Genomic DNA, 20,335 nt, shown 5'->3' on the forward strand with positions numbered 1-20,335 from the left:
CGCGGTCGGTGCCATTGTCCTCAGCGGGGAGACTCGTCTGGCACCGCTGGACTCCATGCCAGGTGTTCTCGCTCCGGTGCCGTCGGAGCTGTGTGGCTCGGTGCCACGGCAGCCGATGCCGATCTTTCGGGTGCCTGCATGGCCTTCGGTGCTGCTTCCTTAGGAGCCGGAGGCCCCTGTACGGGCACATGCGCTGCAGCCTTCCCAACAGAAGAGGCCAGCGAGCCCAGGCCCCGTGCTCCGCTCGTCCCGCTCAGAGAGGTAACTGGCAGGGATCGAGCTGGTGAAGTTTTCCTCTTCTTGTGCACAGAGGAGGTTAGAGAAGCCGCCTTCCTCTTGTGCGAGACTGACGAGCCCTCCTCATGGGGCTTTTCCGATGTCGCGGGCTGAAGGGCCTTATCTAAAGGAAACATTTTGAGCCTCATCTCTCTGTCCTTTCGAGCGCTAGTTGTTAACTTAGAGCAATAAGGACACTTCTGGGGGACATGGGCTTCCCCAAGGCACTGAATGCATTTACTGTGCCCGTCCGAAGCAGGCATGGCCTCCCGGCACGCTTCACACTTTTTAAAACCCGGTGAAGACATTGTTTGATTTTAAGTCTTTAAGATCTTAGTACTAACAGGGCACTTAGCAGTCTATTAAGGCAGCAATCAAGAACAGTTAACAGTTAGATAAGCAACGTTGAAGGGGTTTCAAATAGCAGGCCCGCCCGAAGGCGGCCGCTAAGTCCTTTTTCTCACTCCCCTTCCTTTAAAACTATGTACACTGTAAAACTATAATAACCAGATAACTATTAACTATAATTATAACTATAGCAACAAGTAAAATAAAGTTTATCTGTCTCAGGCGTTGGAGCCGGAGAGGATTCCATCTGCAGCCGTTGGCAGTTGAGAAGGAACTGGCAGGGACCGGATCGTGCACGTGACCGTAAGCGCGCGAAGGACCGACGCGCATCGGCGCATGCGCGACCCGACGGAGACTGCTGAAAAATTCCGAGCTGCGGCACCGGGGCAAGCCCGACACCTACGGTGGAGCACCCACGGGGACCACTCGAAGAAGAAACAGGATCCTGTCAAGATTGTGAATCACAGGATTCTGAAGATAACTGATTGGGATCTGAAGAGGAAAATAACACTACATTCTATTGTGACAGCACCTACAGGCCACTAATCAGTATCATGACTCCATTGTACCAGCCCTTATAACAAATAGGTATGTCAACAATTTATGGATGTATGTGAAGCTTCATGAAAGGCACTCCAAAAGTGCCCGAGACATCTAATCTCATTTTAAGGGAGTAAAATCTGACCAAGCTGACATCAAGTCCATGAAGCTTAAAATGTCTTCTGAAGATCCAAAAACCTGTTCTGAGCCAAATAAAGCAGGTTCTTCCAGTAACATCAACCACCTCCTATAAATGTCAACAGATTAATCAATTTCAGAACTGAGCTCTTTTTCTTCAACTCTATAAAGTTGAAAAGGTAGCATCTTATCTTGAAGACATAAACTACATCACATTACACATTAGTACTAGCAGGAAAACTGCAAAACATTGTATAGCTGAGTCAGCTGATTATGTGACTGACGTGGTTAGGTCCAGTGATGGTGTCTCTAGCGTAAATATGTGGGCAGAGTGGCCAATGGGTTTTGCTGCAAGGAAAGGTTCTGGGTTAGTATTTCTGTGGTATGGTGTGCAGCTGCTAGTGAAAATTTTCTTGAGGTTGGGTGGCTGTCTGTAGGAAAGAACAGGCCTATCATCTATGGCCTGAGAGAGTGAAAGATCATGTTCCAGTACAGGATGTAGATTGTCAATAATGCACTGGAGGGGTTTGAGTTGAGGGCTATAGGTGTGTTATTAAGTCTCTTGGGCCAGTTTCTTCACTTCTCCTGGTGCATGATTAAGTTTTACAAATGCCTGATAGAGATCTTGAAGGGTTTTTTCTGTTAGTAGAATTGGCGCAGATATGGCTGTACCTTAGGGTTTGACTACAAATGATGGATCATGTGATGTGTTCTGGATGGAAACTGGGAGGCATGTAGGTAGGAGTAGTGGTCTGTGGGTTTCCGGTATAAAGTGGTATTGATTGGCTATCAGTGATCTGTACTGTGGTGTCCAGGAAATGGATCTCTCATGTGGAATTATCAAGGCTGAGATTGATGCTGGGGTGCAAGTTGCTGAAATCCCTCTGGAATTCTTCAAGGGTCTCTTGAACAGTGTGGAGCCACCTGAAGATGATGATGGGGGCTCACTGCACCTCACAGGGAGCTGCTCTGGGCAGCAGACACCGGGTGGGAGAGAGGAGGAGCCTGCTGGCTGCACACTCACGTATCACAGAGGGACACGTGGGCTACGTCTACACTAGCCTCAAACTTCGAAATGGCCACGCAAATGGCCATTTCGAAGTTTACTAATGAAGCGCTGAAATGCATATTCAGCGCTTCATTAGCATACGGTCGGCCGCGGCACTTCGAAATTGACGCGCCTCGCCGCCGCGTGGCTTGTCCTCACAGGGCTCCTTTTCGAAAGTACCCCGCCTACTTCGAAGTCCCCTTATTCCCATGAGCTCATGGGAATGATGGGAATAAGGGGACTTCGAAGTAGGCGGGGTAGTTTCGAAAAGGAGCCCTGTGGGGACAAGCCGTGCGGCGGCGAGGCGCGTCAATTTCGAAGTGCCGCGGCCGCCCGCATGCTAATGAAGCACTGAATATGCATTTCAGCGCTTCATTAGTAAACTTCGAAATGGCCATTTGCGTGGCCATTTCGAAGTTTGGGGCTAGTGTAGGCACGGCCATGGTGACAGCTGAGTGGGCCAGTTTGTGCACTCAGTTCTGCTCTCCGAGTACTCAGAGTAAGAAGTGAAGTGGTATCATGGATGGGGCTTGTGAGTTATGCCGGTTATTGAGCATTACAGTTGCTCAAATACTGGATAAAAGAGTTTACTTTAGTAAATAAAAGTATGCAACTGTTTGGGTTCTTCATGATTTATGCTGAAACAGGCACCAACGAAACTCACGCAAACTTAAATATTTTAAACTCTTATTTTTAAAAATACATTAATGAATATTCTGCAAAGAAATGTTTGTAATCTGATGAGATTCAACAAAGACTAGGGCAGAGTCCTGCACTCAGGACAGAAAAATCCCAAGAATTGTTACAGGCTGGCTAAACAGCAGTGTAGCAGAGAAGGGCCTGAGGATAACAGTGAATGAGAGGCTGGATATGAGTCAACAGTGTGACCTTGTACCCAAGGCTAACGGCATATTGGGGTGCATTAGGAGGAGCATTTCCAGCAGATCTAGAGAAGTTATTACTCCCCTCTATTTGGGGCTGCTGAGGTCACATGTGGAGTACTGCATACAGTTCTGGGCCTGCCAGTATAGAAAGGATGTGGATGCATTGGAGAGGGTCCAGTGGAGGGTACCGAAAATTATTAGGGGGCTGTAGCTCATGACCTGTGAGGAAAGGCTGAGGGATTTGGGCTTATTTAGTTTGCAGAAGAGAAAAGTGAGGGGTGATTTGATAGCAGCTTTCAACTTCCTGAAGGAGGGCTCTGAAGAGGATGGAGAGTCTGTTCTCAGTAGTGATGGATGGCAGAACAAGGAGCAATGGTCTCAGGTTACAGAGGGGGACGTGTAGCTTGGATATTAGTAAAAACTATTTCTCCAGGAAAGTGGTGAAGCACTGGAATGCATTATCTAGAGAGAAGGTGGAAACTCCAAACCTAGAGGTTTTTTAAGTCTCAGCTTGACAAAGTCCTGGCTGGGATGATTTAGTTGGGGCTGATTCTGCTTTAGGCAGGGGGCTGGACTCGATCACCTTCTAAGGTCCTTTTCAGCCCTAGGATTCTATGATACGTTTCACACATTAAACTTGAAAAGAAAGCCAAGAACACATACAGATAAAAATGTGAAAGTATCAGAAAAAAAATTTCAGAAATGCAAGATAGAACTTGCAGTCTAGGTTTCTAGTTGATGGAAGTAAGAAATAGCTAAAGGATGAACCTCTCTAGTCAGGCACCTGCAGGAACTGACCAGTGGTGAACAAGAGTATTTGCTGGAGTACAGGAGGTCTATTGTTTAGCAGTATTATCAACACTTCCACTGCTTACTGGCCTCTGAGAAGAGATTAGGGGTAACGTACTGCACACAACACTGAGAGACAGGATTGGTGGCTGTAAACAAAACTAGGAGGAGAGGTAGATACGTTGGAGGGTAGAGGGAGAATCCAGAAGGACCTGGATAAATTGGAGGACTGGGCCAAAAGAAATCTGATGCAGTTCAATAAGGAGAAGCGTAGAGTCCTGCACCTGGGGTGGAAGAATCCCAAACATTGTTACAGGCTGGGGACTGACTGGCTCAGCAGCAGTACGATGGAAAGGGACCTAGGGGTTATGGTGAATGAAAAGCTGGATATGAGTAAACAGTGTGCCCTTGTAGCCAAGAAAGCTAACAGCATACTGGGGTGCATTAGGAGGAGCATTTCGAGCAGATCTAGAGAAGTAGTTACTCCTCTTTATTCGGCACTGGTGAGGCCACATCTGGAATAGTGTGTCCAGTTTTGGGTCCCCCAGTATAAAAAGGATGTGGATTTGCTGGAGCAGGTTCAGTGAAGGGCAACAAAAATGATTAAGGGTCTGGAGCACAAGGCCTATGAGAATAGGCTGAGGGATTTGAGCTTGTTTAGCTTACAGAAGAGAAGACTTAGAGGTGATTTAATAGCAGCCTTCAACTTCCTGAAGGGGAGCTCTAAAAAGGAGGGTGAGAAAGTGTTATCAGTGGTGTCAGATTGTAGAACAAGGAGTAATGGTCAGAAGTTGAAGAGGGAAAGGTGTAGGTTAGATATTAGGAAAAACTACTTCACCAGGCAGGTGGTGAAGCATTGGAATGTGTTGCCTAGAGAGGTGGTGGATTCTCCATCCCTTGAGGTTTTTAAGTCCCGGCTGGACAAGGTCCTGGCTGGGATGACTTAGTAGGGGTTGATCCTGCTTGAAGCAGGGGGCTGGACTACATGACCTCCTAAGGTCCCTTCCAGCCCTATGATTCTGTGAAACCAACTTGATAGGACTGCGGGAAAAGTGGACATCTGACTAACTAAAATCATGCCAGACCCCAGATGTTGCCAGACCAGAAACTGTCAGACTAGAGAGGTTCAACCTGTAAATTTTAAAACTTAAGAATTGTTTTAGCTGTGCCAAAACAGAGCCCAACTCCAAATTTCAATATTTTTATCTCTTTTCTGTAAGGTTTATTGAGAAGTAATCTTATTCTGGGTTCACCCTATTTTTCTGGCTCATCTTGGGTCAGTCTCTTTCAAGATTCACTCAGTTACATCATTTCTGAAGGCTACTTCATTTGGGGATTCTGTCTCATTTCTGTTCGGGATTTCTTCTCATAAAACCATTCTCGGGACATCCCATTTTCCTGGCACAAATCCTTACATTGCTTTAAGTGATGGTAACAGCAAGATGTATATCAAGTTTATCATTTAGTAAGAATTCTTGATCAAGCAGACAAGCGTGCAGACAAACTCTCCAAAACATATAGCAGACCGAAGATTTACCCATTGTTGCTTGGGTCCTTAACTCAATTTTTTTCTTTAAATTTCTTTTTTCTTTAAATTATTGCTCTGGGGTGAGGATGTAGATGTGGGGTTCAGTGTGCTGGCTGCCCTGTGGAGAGGGCACGGCTGTGGGAAGGGTGCACACCTTCAGCCAGCCCTTTCACTAGCTTGGTGATTCTCTCACTTTTCTATATGGATTTATGAGAAGAAATCCCATGCCAACCTCCCATTTTGCTGGCACAACCAAACTCTTACTTTGCTTCCTCTTGCTGCCCCATGTGACCATTATACAGCACAGCAGTCCCTCAAGTTATGCGAGGATTGCGTTCCCACACACTCTTGCATAACTTCAATGTTTAAGTCGAGGGGTGGTTTTTATTCCTAGCAGAACAGATGTTTTGCAGCTGGGGAAGCAGCAGGAGCACCTGAAGCTCCTTTTGAAGGGTAAGTCCTGGAGTTTGGGTGGGGGGGAGGAGCAGGGGGCAGCTGCAAAAGGTTAAGCCATGGGAAGGGGCAGGGGGTTAAGCCTGAGGTGGGTTAGGGATGCAGTGGGGGTGGAGTTGATCCAGGGCCATGCAGCCCTGTGGGGGCTTGAGCTGGAGTTGGGCACAGGAGGGGGTGAGCTGGGGCAGAGTGGGAAGGTGAGCAGGAGTCACAGGGGGTTGAACCGAGGCGGGAGGTGTCTGAACCAGGGCCGCATGGGGGTGTGGGGTAGGGTGGAACTGGGGCTGTGCCAGGAGTGGTGTTTGAACCAGGGCCACGTGGGGCTAGGAGTGCTGAGCCAGGGCCAGGGGGAGCGGGATTCTGAGTTGCACTTAACTCATATTAATGCAAGTTAAGTGCAACTCTAAATTGCACATTTTGAGGAACTACTGTATAACTATTCCTGTTTTCCATCCCATATTCCCTGCTGCCCCCATGTGGTCATTATATAGTAGAGCCTTTCCTTTCCATTGTATGAGATGCAATCCAGTTTTGGGCACATCCCATTTTCCTGGCACAACCCAAGAGTTACCTTGCTTTTAAGTTATGATAAGAGGAAGCTGTGTACTGAATCTGATGGTCCTAAATCTTACAGTTTAGGAGGAGCTCCTGAATGAACAAAGAGACAGACTCTCTCAAATATATAGTAGATGATAACTAATTGCCTACTATAGCTCTGAATTATATTCTCATGGACAGTCACAATATATCAGTATACAATGTAAAACAAAATGAAAAACAATTTACGCAAAGAAGTCTTTTCTCTTCCACTTATTTAGAGAAATTGTACATAGGATGATAATATAAGGAAGTTTGTGAAAGATGTAGACAGAAAAGTTAAACTGTAGTTGGGTATGAGATCACCACAGTATTTGGCAGAAATGCACAGTATAATAATTTCTATTCTTGTGACATATCAGAGCTAGAAAACCCCAATTCCCCTTGTAGGCATGCCATGTCAAATTCATAAGAACAATTTTAATTGACTGCACAGATGCTAAGGGAAATATCCCAAGATTCACTGCACAAGTCAGAAGAATGACAGATGTAGTTAATTTATTGTAATTAACAGATTAATGTCAAACAGCTTATTAGAATTCACTCTATCTCCCTTCATTCTAGAAACATGCTGATTAGCTTTGGTGAAATATACATACATGGTTAGTGTACACAAATAGAAAAAAGTCTGCAACTACTGTGTTTTAAAAATAAAAATCCTCTTCATACATAAACAATTCTTCTGACAATAGGTTACTATAAAAACAGCATGAGTCACAATGGACTTTAGAAATATTAAAATGATAAATATAGATTACCAAAGTTGTTGAACAGGGAACTTTAAACTTTAAACAGGACTCAGAGTGACTGGCATAAGCACAATGTAATACAGTATAATTCTGTGACATTTACTGTAAATTGTAACAACATGGTCCTTTAGAATACTGTATGAAGGGTAGAAATGTTTAGGAGAACATAGTTTATATAAAATTATTGCTAAATTTGTTTTTAAAATACATATTTATGTTGTTTTAACCCTGGGAAATGATTTCCCACCCCCCCCGAGGGTGGGAGTTGGAATAAGAAAATCTCAGATATACACCTGTATAAGAGCCTTTTATTTTCTCATGACAAAAATGAAGATATTCCAATATGAATTTCAAAATTGGTGGGTTTCTTTTTCCAAAATAAGAGAATGTGTGTGTGATTTTGCATACAGGCATAGTACTTTTCTCCATGACTCTGAATTTCAATCTCATGTAATTTTTACTTGGGTGGGGGAGGGGGTGGAAGAGGAAAAGGAGATGAATGAGTAGAAAATGAAACTTCAGATACCGAAATCTGAAGTAGCATAAAATGAGAACACAGATTTGGCAACCAGTGAGATCATTCTTCAAATTTACTGGTAATGAAACATCCACTGAAGATTCATATTAAAGCCAAAATTGGAAACATTATAGCATAAGAGCATCTGTGACAATCTTCTTCAGTTCTCTTGCCTTCTCAGAAGGTTAGGCTAGGATCTAATCTAAAAAGTTGTGAGTTTGGCATTGGCCGTGCTAGGTCAATCTTACTTAGCTAGATGTATTGCATGTCCATAGCCTTGGAACTGAAACTGGTAGCCTGATGAAACTCAAACTCAAGCTGATAAGAGCAGCCCTGGTCAAATGGAAGATACATATTGATCTCGAACTTGGAGTAATTTTCTCTGTAGTTAAAGGTAATTTAATGGGGGATGGGAAAGAAAGGAGCCTGAAAAAATTAATGAGATACGTATTTTACAGTCAGAGTTTGATGCTAGAATCAAGCCTGACCTTCTGTGTAGCACAAACCACCAATACCATGGCCCAAAAGGGACTATGAGCCACAGGTGAAAGATAGGAGGGTCTGAACTGGCTACCAGTATCCAAGGTCTGTGCAATGGCAGTGAAAAGATTAACTAAGTTACAGACAGACAAACGTGGCAAAGGACTCCAAGCCACACGTGGCAAAAGAAAGTGACCCCCACTCCCAAATTCACTGCCAGCCTGACCTGGAGAAAATTTCTTCCCACTCTAATTCTGGTTGTCAGTAAGACCCTGTGCATATAAATAAGGAACAGATGTGAGAATCTGAGAGAGAGAATGCTCTGGTCCTCCAACGTCCCATCTCCAGCTGTGGTCACCCTGAAACTTTGGAGGAAAGAGATTTAAAAAAAAACAAAAAAAAACAAAGCTGGATTACTGGGACATTGGAGTTTCTTTTTTTACCCTCTGCAGGTGTCTGGCCAAAAACCTGGGGCATCAGCTTTTAGGAACAGAAGATATAGGACCGAGTCTCAAGAATGGTAGGGCCTTCCCATTTTCATCACAAGAAACACTGCCATATAATGGCATTGACACTTTTGTCTGCCACCACCCAGAATAACAGAAATCAGCAGCACTGGTTGGGTTCTAAAAAATAGAAATTCTGGAATCAGGGCATTGGAGATCCCCGGTAGGAGTGGAGTAGAGCAGGAAGGAGGATAGGGGGAATGAGAGAGCTGTGAGAGGCCATAAAACAAGAGTCAGAGAGGTAGCTGTGTTAGTCTGTAACTTCAAAAACCAACAAGAAGCCCTGTGGCACCTTATAAGTAAGCACCTTCTTGTTGTTTATAAAGCAAGAGGTGACTCCTTGTAGAGCCCATCCTCACCTCTGCCTTCACCTACGAGCCTTATGCCTGCTCCTCAAGGAGGGGCTGGCCCTCTACCCTGTTGTTCCTAGCAGCTACAGCCTTGTGCTCCCCTACCTCGCTCTGGCTGCATCATCTCAGCTCCTGATAAGCTGACCCACTACTGACTACCTCCCACCTCTGGCTAGCACTGGGGAATGAAAAGTGCTACCTTGAGCGAGAACTGGTTGAAGTCCAGAAAACATACTGGGTCAAACCAAATGTTCATCTAGACCGTTTATCTTCTCTTCTAACAGCAGCCAATGCCAGCTGTCCCACAGGGAATAAGTGGTAGATTTAAATTGCAGCTTTCAGAAGCAATCTTATGCAAATGCTTCATATCTGTTTTTTTTTGTATTGTTTTTTGTTTTAAATGTTTTAGATTAAATGGGGTATGACATCAGAAAACTGAAAAGACAAGGACTCCTAAAACATGTGGAGTTTCTTTTCTTAATGAACACAATTGGTCAAAGAGCCAGCACACACATATTTCCTAAGTTAAAAATGAAAATATTATCAACTGAATTAGTTATGCCAAAAATCAGAGTGTATGCTTATGAACCAAAAAGTACAATACCATACCCAGTTTATACTAATGTTATTCTTACAGTGTTATGCCCCAAGATTTCAGACAGTAAAAAAAATGCAAATAAAGATTCTTTTTAAAAAAATATAGTCATAGCTTCATCCTTTTGTTTACCCACTTACATGTCTATTACCTGGATGTTGTCAACTTATATTGCAAGCTTTTAAGAAATCTTCTTACGTGGCTGTAATACACTAATGCAACTAACACTCACAAGTGAGGTTTTTCTGTATATTGACAAATATTTAAGGCAAAGCAACTAACCCACTAATTCCTGTGTAAATTAATTTCCCAAGTCCTGATCCTGCAAACTCTTACGATACTACAAGTATCGGAGTGGTAGCCATGTTAGTCTGGATCTGTAACAGCAACAAAGGGTCCTGTGGCACCTTATATGCTCAGATGCATCTGATGAAGTGAGTCTGTGCTCACGAAAGCTCATGCTCAAAACTTTTCTGTTAGTCTATAAGGTGCCACAGGACCCTTTGTTGCTGTTATGTGACTACAATATACCATGTAAATATTTTGTAGCAGCTACAGAAGGACTGGCACTACAGACCCAATCCAAGTGGGCATGGATTTCACCTTCTTAACAGTTCACAGAGGCCTGATCCAAAGTTCTGTGAAGTCTACGAGAATTTTTCTGTTTTCACTGGCAATAGATCACTTCCATTATGGACTGAGTGAATTTCATTAGATATTCAGACAGGAAAAAAAAGAAAAAAAGAAAGGTGAATAAAAGATTAGGCAATGGCAAGGTAAGAGCAGAAAGCAAGGAGAATGGATTCCCAAACACATAATTTAAAACAGCACTTTTTGACATTAAAATTAAAAATAAAATCAACAAAACATTATCTTTGTGGCACTGATGCAGCAGAAACTTGTTTTTTGTTTGTCTTCCCTAGTTTAACCAATGTATCTTAAACTGCTGCTGGATACTACAGTCTGATTTCAACAGAACCCAACTCGCTAATAGAAGAGGGGTAACAACATTGTCAGGTCAGATTTCTGTCGGGTACGGAGTAACCATTATGGAAAAACCAGTGAAGAACTTGGCTATATTAAAGCTTCCAGCTGGTTTCTATCTTCCCACTTTTCTTCCCTCTACCATCTTGGAAAGACTGGCACTATTTACCCTATGTAAATTAGAGGCAACGTGACAGAAAAGCAAATAAAATACTGAATAATACTGAGAGGGTAAAACACCTTGTTTCATGACACAAGAACCATGGAATGCATAATGGAGTTAGAAGATAGGAAATTCAAAACTCATAAAAGGGAATGATTTCACATCATGCACAATTAGGCCCCTTGCATTCATTGTCACAGAATAGAATCATAGAATATTAGAGCTGGAAGGAACCTCAGGAGGTCATAGTGTCCAGGTCCCTGCCTAAAACAGGATCAACCCTAACTAAACCATCCCAGCCAGGACTTTGTCAAGCTGGGAGTCGAAAACCTCTCAGGAGGGAGATTCCACCACCTCTCTAGATAACACATTCTAGTGCTTCACCACCCTCCTGGTGAAATAGTTTTTCCTAATAGCCAACCTATACCTTTCCCTCTGTTCCTTTAGACCATTGGTCCTTGTTCTGCTATCTGTCACTACTGAGAACAACCTCTTTTCAGCCTCTTCAGAACTCCCTTCAGGAAGTTAAAGGCTGCTATCAAATTGCCCCTCACTCTTCTCTTCTACGAGCTAAATAAGCCCAGATCCCTCAGCCTCTCCTGTCATGTGCTCCAGCCCTCTAGTATCACAGATGACAAAGGCTTAGCAGGATTCAAACAACATTAGACATTTGTATGGGCTTAAATAATATTCAATTACAATAGCATTTAAAAACAAAAAACACAAAAAACCTCATGACTGCTTATTGATTGGTTTCTTAACTCTTCCTCTGAAGCAACTAGTACTGGCCGCTGCTGGAGACAAAATACTGAACTCAGTTGACTTTGGATCTTCTCCAACATGGCATGTTTCTTCTCCTCCTTGCCTGAGTTTGCAGAGACTGCTCTTCATCAAGCTGATGTTATTGCTTAGGCATTCATAAAACTGGGAACAGAGATTCAAAATTTTTCTGTATTGTCTACAGTAGACACAAACTAATTTCCTAATCTACAAATACGTGTTTTGTTGTTGCTGCAAAAGTAGGTGCTGCTCCCTGCTCTTTTATACAGCAAAGTTTTTTTACTTTTAAATTTCCCCCCTTTTTTTTTTTTTTTTTTAACTTCTCACTCTGGCAAAGTAAAAAAAGATACAAGTCAACCTCATTCAAGTCACCAAGATGATAGGTAGCTTTCAGGAAGAAAAATAGTAGAAAACCTCTTCCATGGGAGGAACAGTAGGAACAAAGACATGTAAAACTCTACTCCTGTGCAGAGTACACATGCACAAGGCCTAGGTACCATTTTAATCCTATTTACACCTAAATTGGCATAAGCTTGATGCTGAACTTCTGAACAGGCAAATTCTCCAGAACAAAGCCTGCCTAACCAACTTAACTACCAACCAGGGCAACTACCTGCAAAGGTTATAAAATATGACTAGTCAAACTTCTCTCCAAAATGTCTACAGAAGTCAAATAGCAACTACATACTCAGTTCATACCTCTTACAGTGAAGTTTGTACTGATGTTATGGAGATTGTTTTGTTCCCCCAGAATTGATATTCCTGCAAGTACCCCAGAACTTGACAGTATTGTAGTTCATCCACTGCCCTCTGAAACCCAAAAATCATGTAGCTAGGAAAACCTTAAGCCCTGAGAGTTAAGGCCCTGGGGATACATGCTTGCGTTTGCTAATCAGAATGGGAGAAGAGAAACAAAAGTTAATAAATCATAAGTGGGGAAACAAGTAAGTAGCAACTGATTTTCAGTGCCCTTAGCATATTGTTATGATTACAAATGTTAATACTTATAAGTACTCTGTAGTTATAAATGTCAGTCTGTATTGGAAATGAAATTTATCTGATGAAATGGGTCTGTCCCATGAAAGCTCATCACCAAATTAATCATTTTGTTAGTCTTTAAAGCGCTACATTGCTGCTGCTTTGTTTTAATAAAAAATAAGTTGTTTTTCTGAAATTATAAGAACTGGCGATCCAACAGGGGGTTACGATAATGACCTAATAGGAGCCTCTATATATTACATGCTTTATTTGACGCTATCTACAAAAACTTGGGAAAAAATTTTTTGCAGTTGTCGTCCAAGAAAGCTTCCTTTGAGCAACAAATTGACTCCTAAGTTCTGCAGCAGTCAGAGGGAAGGAGCAGCCCTTCAGAAGCCTGGCTGCTGATCCCTCAGAACCATTTCAGTCTTTTGGGATAACTATAAATGTTTTGAAATGTTCTAAACACTGCTTTGATAGTATATATGTGTGCATGCACACACACTTGAGATCTCTAATGAAAAAGTAGTTTGAGGCGAAAGCACTTTTGCTTGCGCCAATTATTTATAAGATGGATGAGCTTTGCTCCCATTGATTCATACCTGACACTCCCTCATAAGAAATTGTGAAGTTACCCCTGCTTTGGGTTTTGAAAAACCTGGGCAACTGTTTACCACTGACTACTGAGGAAGTCCTGCAATTTGTGGACTCTGCCTAAAATAGAATCAATTTAGAAATAAATCTAAGAAAAACTACAAAGCAAATAATTAGCATGCATGGGAGCAGTGACTTTGAACACTTGTAGAACAGACAGTTTTTTTCTTGCCTGTAAACAGTGGTCTCAGAACAGAAAATTTGTCTGGAAAAAAATACTGGATCTACTCTAACCATCAGCACTCATATAGGCAGCTCATTGGTAAAATATGACATGCAACTGCTCCCTTGTAATAGCTTACAAATTACGTCATAAGCCCAGTAAATAACTTTTAAATCTTATCATCCTAAAATAACTCAACTGTATTTTCTGAAGAAGGGAATAGTATCTTGTTCTGTTCCATGATTTCACAGATTTGAAGACACAAAATGTGAGGGTGACCTGGTTGTTCAAAGTTTCTGGATGATGATTCTCTAATGTGAGAAGTGCCTGGAGGTTCTCCTTATGAAAGAAAACCTGCTGAAACGTGTCTGCTCAGGAAATCCTCACTTTTAGAAGACCTCAGGTATCTGTAATCTTTGAATTTAGAGGTTGGTTCAGGGACTTCCTATAACACAGTACTGAGAGGAGTGAGAGTGGAGTGGAGAGAGAACAACAAGAAACGAATACGTGCAAATGCAGAATCCTAAGATTTGCCCTACAAACATGGGAAAAAGAGATACTGTGACCTGGTTCTGTCACATGCTGGTAGAACAGTGGTCTTGTGATACAGTTTATAAATTTATACAGGTGGCACAGCTGCAAGCACAAATGTCTCACCAGTGAACTTACTCTATGAATGTCAGTATAAGTAGTTCAGCCAAAGAGTTAGGAAAGAAAAATGGGTTGGCCGTGCATGAGAAAATCTTTTAAAAGTCCTGACTAGATCTAAACCTCTTATTTCAGAAACTAAAAGTACCTGTTGTTTCCAAAAAATAACAGGTCAAAAATGTCCTAGACTGACCAAATTACTGAATTTCTTGAGAAAAAAAAATCATCTTGGGAAAATCTGAAATCTTGGCAATAGTAAGAAGATACATTTATTTCAATGTTGCAGTTCTTAATTCTGTTAACTAGTATTTTCTGAAGCAAAATGGATATTAGCTCAAAGAGAGATCACTGATCTAGCAATGTATCCAGCTAAGCTTCAAATGTAATCAAAAATAGTTTTATCTATCACTCCCACTAATATATATTTTCAAAAGGATAATGATATATGTCAAAGAATATTAAAAACAGTGACTAGGATTAGTGAGTCCACAATCCTTTCGTGAGTCTCTAGAGCTGCTTTAAAATAGATAACAAAAAATATCAAACCATTTTTTCTGTCCTTGAGCAGAAGGTACCTGGACCAAAATTCTCTACTTGGATATGATTAACATGCCAGATATCTTCATTAATGCTTGTAGTGGGGCAGGATGGCCATCCCGCTACCTGAAAGGTGGGGGGAAATGCCTTCTGGCAGCCATTTTATGTAGAGTCTGGCCCCTCCCAGTCATCTGACTGGAAGTTAGGAGGTGGGGCCAGGCCTGTAAAAGACCAGGCTGCAGACTCAGATGATGGTGAGCCTTCAGAGGGGCCAGAGGATGGTTCTGTGCCTCCTGCCTGGTAGCCTAAGGACTCTGCTGGGGGCCAGCCTCCAGGGGACAGCTATGGACTCCCCGCCTGGGAGGTGGAGGACTGGCTGAGTGAGGCCAAGGCCTGGCTTGGGCTGCCTGGGCCCCTGCTGGTCCTGACACCCTGGGGCCCCCAGCAGAACCTTCCTAGAGCAGATCAGTCCAGCCCAGCCTGGAGGACCAACTGGAGTATCCACTGCAGGCTGCACCACGAGCCAGCCTGAGGCAGAGGGACAACTGGCCTCGGCCTGCACCCAGAGCCAGGCTGCGGATGCAGGACTGAGAGGCCATGCAGGTCTGGATTGGGCCACCTGGACCCCAGCCGGACCTGACACCCCACGAGCCCTGAGACATCAGGTAGATTTTGGGTATGTACTGGGGGAGGGCGGGGCAGGGGATAGAGAAGACCACTAAAGGTCCTTGGGCAGCGTGTTGTGGTCTGGATTCCCTGCTGACCTGTACAGCAGACTGTGCTGCTGCGAGGAGGGCCCCTGGGCTGGGACGCAGCGGAGTAGGCAGGCCCACTTCCCCCCCCTCAACCCACTTGCCAGGTGGCAGTCTCCACCCTCTCTGCCAGCACAGGCAGAGTGTCTGTTGTGTGCTGCCCCACCCTGAGATAATGTCTGGGCCTCTTGAACTCTTTGTTGCCCCACCCTGCACCAGGGCCTGGGCCAACCCCGCTTTGCTCCAGGGCGTGGGCTCCCTTTTTGGACGTGTGCCACCCCAACCTGAGCTAAGGCTGGAGGCCACCAAAAGACTTATTTCTAGCCCCACCATGCTCCAAGGCTTGACCTTTCATGGGCTTGCGGTCCCACCCTGAGCTAGACCGGGGGCCGACAGACTGCGGGCTTGCTGCCCCACCCTGAGCTGGGGCCGGGGTCTGCCAAAGACTGTGTGCTGTGGGCTTGCAGCCCCAACCTGAGCTAGGGCCAAGGACCACCAAGGACTGTGGGTTTGCTGTTGCCCGGACCCAGGGCTAGGCTCTGACTTGCTGAGCTAATTTCCTCCAGCACGTGCCTGAGGTAAGGCAGGGGGCTTTCAATTATTGCCTCTCACCCACCTGTGGCAAGGTGGGACCCTCCCCCGAACGAGTGACTTGGGGGGCTGTTGGACATTTGTGGCAGTAGGGTGGGACGGCCGCTCACTGACCTGGAAGGGAAGGAGCCCTTCCAGGAGCCTGAACCGGCTACAATGCTAATGAAACTAAAAACTTTGCCCTGGGATGTGGTAAAATGCAGGACTGTTGTTCTCTCTCATATTGTTTATTCTTACTATGGAATCTATGGTCCAGCAACCATATTACCAAGTAACAGATGTACGGATCTATGGATAGCATTATGTGCAGAAGACACCTTACTTTTTGTGTTTATTTTTATGGTATTCCCTTCTAAACTATAGAAGCAACACCAACAGTTATCTGGAGCTATTTAAATTAAATAATGCCCCTTTTTGCTATTCATTTTAATAAAAAATGACTAACTGGAATATCTTAAACCTATTATTTTCTCAATGCCATTAACAAGGACCTTGTTACTTATACTAGCTATCTTTACGTGCTTCTACTCTCTTTCACAATTCTATTTGATAAAACTCCAAATTTGTTTATAAAAATATATTTGGATGGGCAACAAATCCAAAGATAATTTGGTCTTCCAAATTTGACACTCTACTAAGCAAAACAGCTTGGTCCATCCACATAACTATAAATCCCAGACATAATATTTGAACACAGGTTGTACCTCCCTTGTCCAGCACCCTCAGGACTTGAGCAGTCCTGAATGAGGTGAGTTGCCAGACACAGGGAGGTCAGGCCTCCAGGCTGTTGGGGGTGGAGGGGCCACCAGCCTGCTGGCTGGGCTTCTCCCCTGTCTGCTGCAGGCTCCCTGCCTTCAGGCTGCCAGGGGCTGGGGGGCGTGCCACTTCTCCTAGGGTGCCCAGCCCTGCCAGATTTCCTGTTCCTGTGGGGCTGCTTATCTCCACACCCTGGCCAGTTTCTCTGCTTCTGTGTGGCTCCCAGCAGGATTCATACCCCAGCTGGGCTCCCCAAACCCGGCTCTTCAGGGATTCCAAAATGAATCCCTCATGCATTTATGCCAATATTTCCAAACTCATATGCATTTACAAGACAACAGTGCTTCCATGATCGGACAACAGACTCTAAAAATAACATTTACTATATCTAACAGAGACAGATTATCTAAAAGCTATTAAATATTTTTGGAAACACAATCTTTCACATAAATGACACTTAAACAACAAGCAGTTAGATATTAAAATTCCTGCCAAAACATACCACAGACTGAGGAAAAGGTGGGCATGGTTGCACTCATCTGCAACAGGCTCTTTCATACTAATGTGGGACTATACATTTATACAAATATTTTCAGAAATGTCCAAAATGTAAACTAGAGTTATTTTGGAGTTTTCCTGTACACTTACGTTATAGTGTAACAGTGATGTTCTAATAGAAAAAGTCATTTCACACACCTCCACCCCATTTTCTGTATATACGTGTGAGACTATAATTACTGAAAGACAAAGTCCCAAAGTTGCAGAAAGGCAAACGTATGATTCAATAAAACAACTAATGAATTTACTGCCCTAAATAGTACAAATACACACACTGTCTTTCTATATGGACACCTATTACTGTTTTAAAGAGTCATTTTGATTCATAGTAAGAATGGAATGTTTTACTATTGCTTTGGTTGGTATATGAATACATATTATACACCTTTTTTGTACTTCTTTCAGTATGACTATATACTTTAGTTCTTGCCCCTCCTTACTGCCATTGCTATTAACTCACAAAGATGGGATCCTAATCTGACACCCAGCATAACTTCATATGCTAGTCAAGGATTGTGGTCTGGGTTTGTAACAATTCTGCATAAAAAATCCCTGGTGATGTAGCAGATACTCTAAGGGAGGATAATAATGTTCTATTACAGTGTATACATTAAGGAGAAAATGATGAGCCATAAAACCACAATCAAAATTATTATTCATTACTTATCAGTTAAGAAACAGATTGTGATACAGTCCTGTAATGTAAACACAGCAGAAGACCAAAGGAAAATTATTTGAGAATTGTTCATTGGGTCTTACCTGACCAGTGTCCAGTGGTAGCACCTGCTCTATCTGTGCATGTCTCACTTACAGGTCTAAAGACAGTCTCCCAGCCACCAGTAGCATAGCGCCAATTCTGAGACTCCAAAATGAGAGTTCGTTGCGTTCCATATGCAATCATAAAGCAATAGACAACGTGATGAAGCTGACAGCCATAGCCACAGCCTTTGTTGATATTACAGACAAGTTTCTTGGCTTTGCTGCAATCCTTGGGGTTCTGTAAGTAAGGATGAAGAAGTACACTTGAAGGCAAGATATGCATAAAGGCATGTTTCTCTGAGTTAACAAGTGACAAGTGTCATATAGCACACAGAAAGCATGCCAATATGGTACATCCCACAAACTGCATGTATATTCTCAGCAGTTACCATGAATAGCTATTACAGATAGCTCATCACTCCAATGTAAAATAATACATCTTCAAGATATGAAATTGCCTTTTCATTTCTAAGGCTGTCAGAAAAAAATGCTAACACTGGGTCTCTAAGCACACATCTAAAGTAGTTTTCAGTGTAAGGATGCTCTTTATTGATTTCCACCGGTTCCAATTTTGCTAGCACTAATTTCAATGAACATGCATGAATAATCTAAAAAGAAAACAGTCTGTCTACAGAGGAAAACAAACAATTAAAAAGCTGTTTTCCCAAACTAGCTTAACACAAACCAAGTATAGAACAGATACAAATGTTTTAAAGGAAGTTTGCAAGAAAGAAGTCTAAAAAGGAAAGCATTGTACATCTGAGGTAAAGCTTAGTTATGATGAATTACAAGTTATCAGATAACACAGTCAATGAGATACATAGTGTATGCAGCCACCACTGTCCCAGATTAAGGTGAGTGAGTTTTTGAAGCACAGCTAAACAAAGTGGTAAAAGAACATCTTAGTCTGGATTGTATTATCAATAAGCATAAAACAGATATTGAAACAGTCCACCTCCCAACAAACATTATACACTGAAGTTTGATAAAATAATTTTAAAACAATTTTCTGCAAATTTAGGACATTATATCTTACTTTATCTATATTAAATGCAATTTATAGTATGCCTTTTATAATCTTATTAGAAATTAACTGCAATTAAAGGTATCAAACTTGATTAAAATAATACTTAAAATAACAGAATATTAAATACTTCCTGGGTTCATAAAGTCCAGATAACATTTTTTTCTGTTAAAATTTTGTTCTCTGGTGAATCCATTGTTATTTACATATTCCCAGGCATTCTCCCCCTTAAATATAATTTTATAAGAACTCTTTAGTATGAGAAATTATTTTGGGTTGCTTAACTGTAAGAGCAGTAACTCTGAGGGGTCAGTAAAACCATATCTTTCCCCCCTGCCTAGCCAACATTCTAAACTGGACTTTCCCCTATGCAAACTGTGAAATAGATGAGCTCTTTGCTGAGAGCTTGATCATCATTTTACGGTTTCTTTGCCCAGATAAGACAATTTTGACAGTTGCTCCAGCAGTTGGGCTTTCTTTTGCTTGCTTTTCACTTACTTCATTGTTTTCTCTTCTTAATTGCTCTGTGAAGGAAGAAGAGCATCCCAAAGAATTAATGCAGCATTCTAAGACTTTGGAAGAGAAGCTCTGCAGTGACCCTTTGATAAGTCTGTAATGGTGGTGACTGAAAATCCAAGCAGCCCTTGCCTTCCTGAAAACTATAAAGAATGCAGCCTTCTGTCCCTATAACATATCTTCTCTCATGGACCAAACTTCCAGCTGATACTATCACAGGCGTCACCCTACTGCAGTGATGATGGTAGAGTGGTCCAGACACCCTATCATTAAGATATTTATTGTTAACACACTGTACTGGAAAGACACAGGAGCAGATCATGGGGCCACCAGGTGCCCCATGCCAGTAGATCCTCTGACCCAGCTGTACCACCCTTAGCTCCAGACCCTGTCCTTCCATGCAGCTACATCTGCTCCTCCTGTCTGGGGTCCATACAGCCCCACTGGAGGATAAGGCTGGGATAGTACAGGTGCACTGGAGGAGCTGACCCCCATGGCTGTGGTTCCAGAAAGCCCTATTTCTCAAAAATATGCATCTAGCACAGTGGGAAGACAGGGCCTTCCCGATCCCCACCATGTCAGGTAATGTGTGGTGGGGAGGAGATGGGGGAACAGAGGAGTCCCAGGTTGGGGAGGTGTCATACTGAGGATCATATAGGGGAATCACATCCCCC

At 42.9% G+C, this 20,335-nt stretch overlaps 1 protein-coding gene across 4 annotated transcripts in view; it reads right to left on the bottom strand.

Moving 5' to 3' along the window:
• Nucleotides 1-20,335, bottom strand: part of FUT8 (fucosyltransferase 8) — a 228,983-nt gene that overhangs the window by 59,449 nt on the left and 149,199 nt on the right. For all 4 annotated transcript variants that reach the window (XM_074997231.1, XM_074997230.1, XM_074997233.1 and 1 more), the window contains one exon: nucleotides 18,122-18,359. In XM_074997231.1, the coding sequence (XP_074853332.1) occupies nucleotides 18,122-18,359 (238 nt within the window). The remainder of the gene's footprint in view (nucleotides 1-18,121; nucleotides 18,360-20,335) is intronic.

This window comes from Carettochelys insculpta, chromosome 6, assembly GCF_033958435.1.
Source record: "Carettochelys insculpta isolate YL-2023 chromosome 6, ASM3395843v1, whole genome shotgun sequence".
NCBI classification, from domain to species: Eukaryota; Metazoa; Chordata; order Testudines; family Carettochelyidae; genus Carettochelys; species Carettochelys insculpta.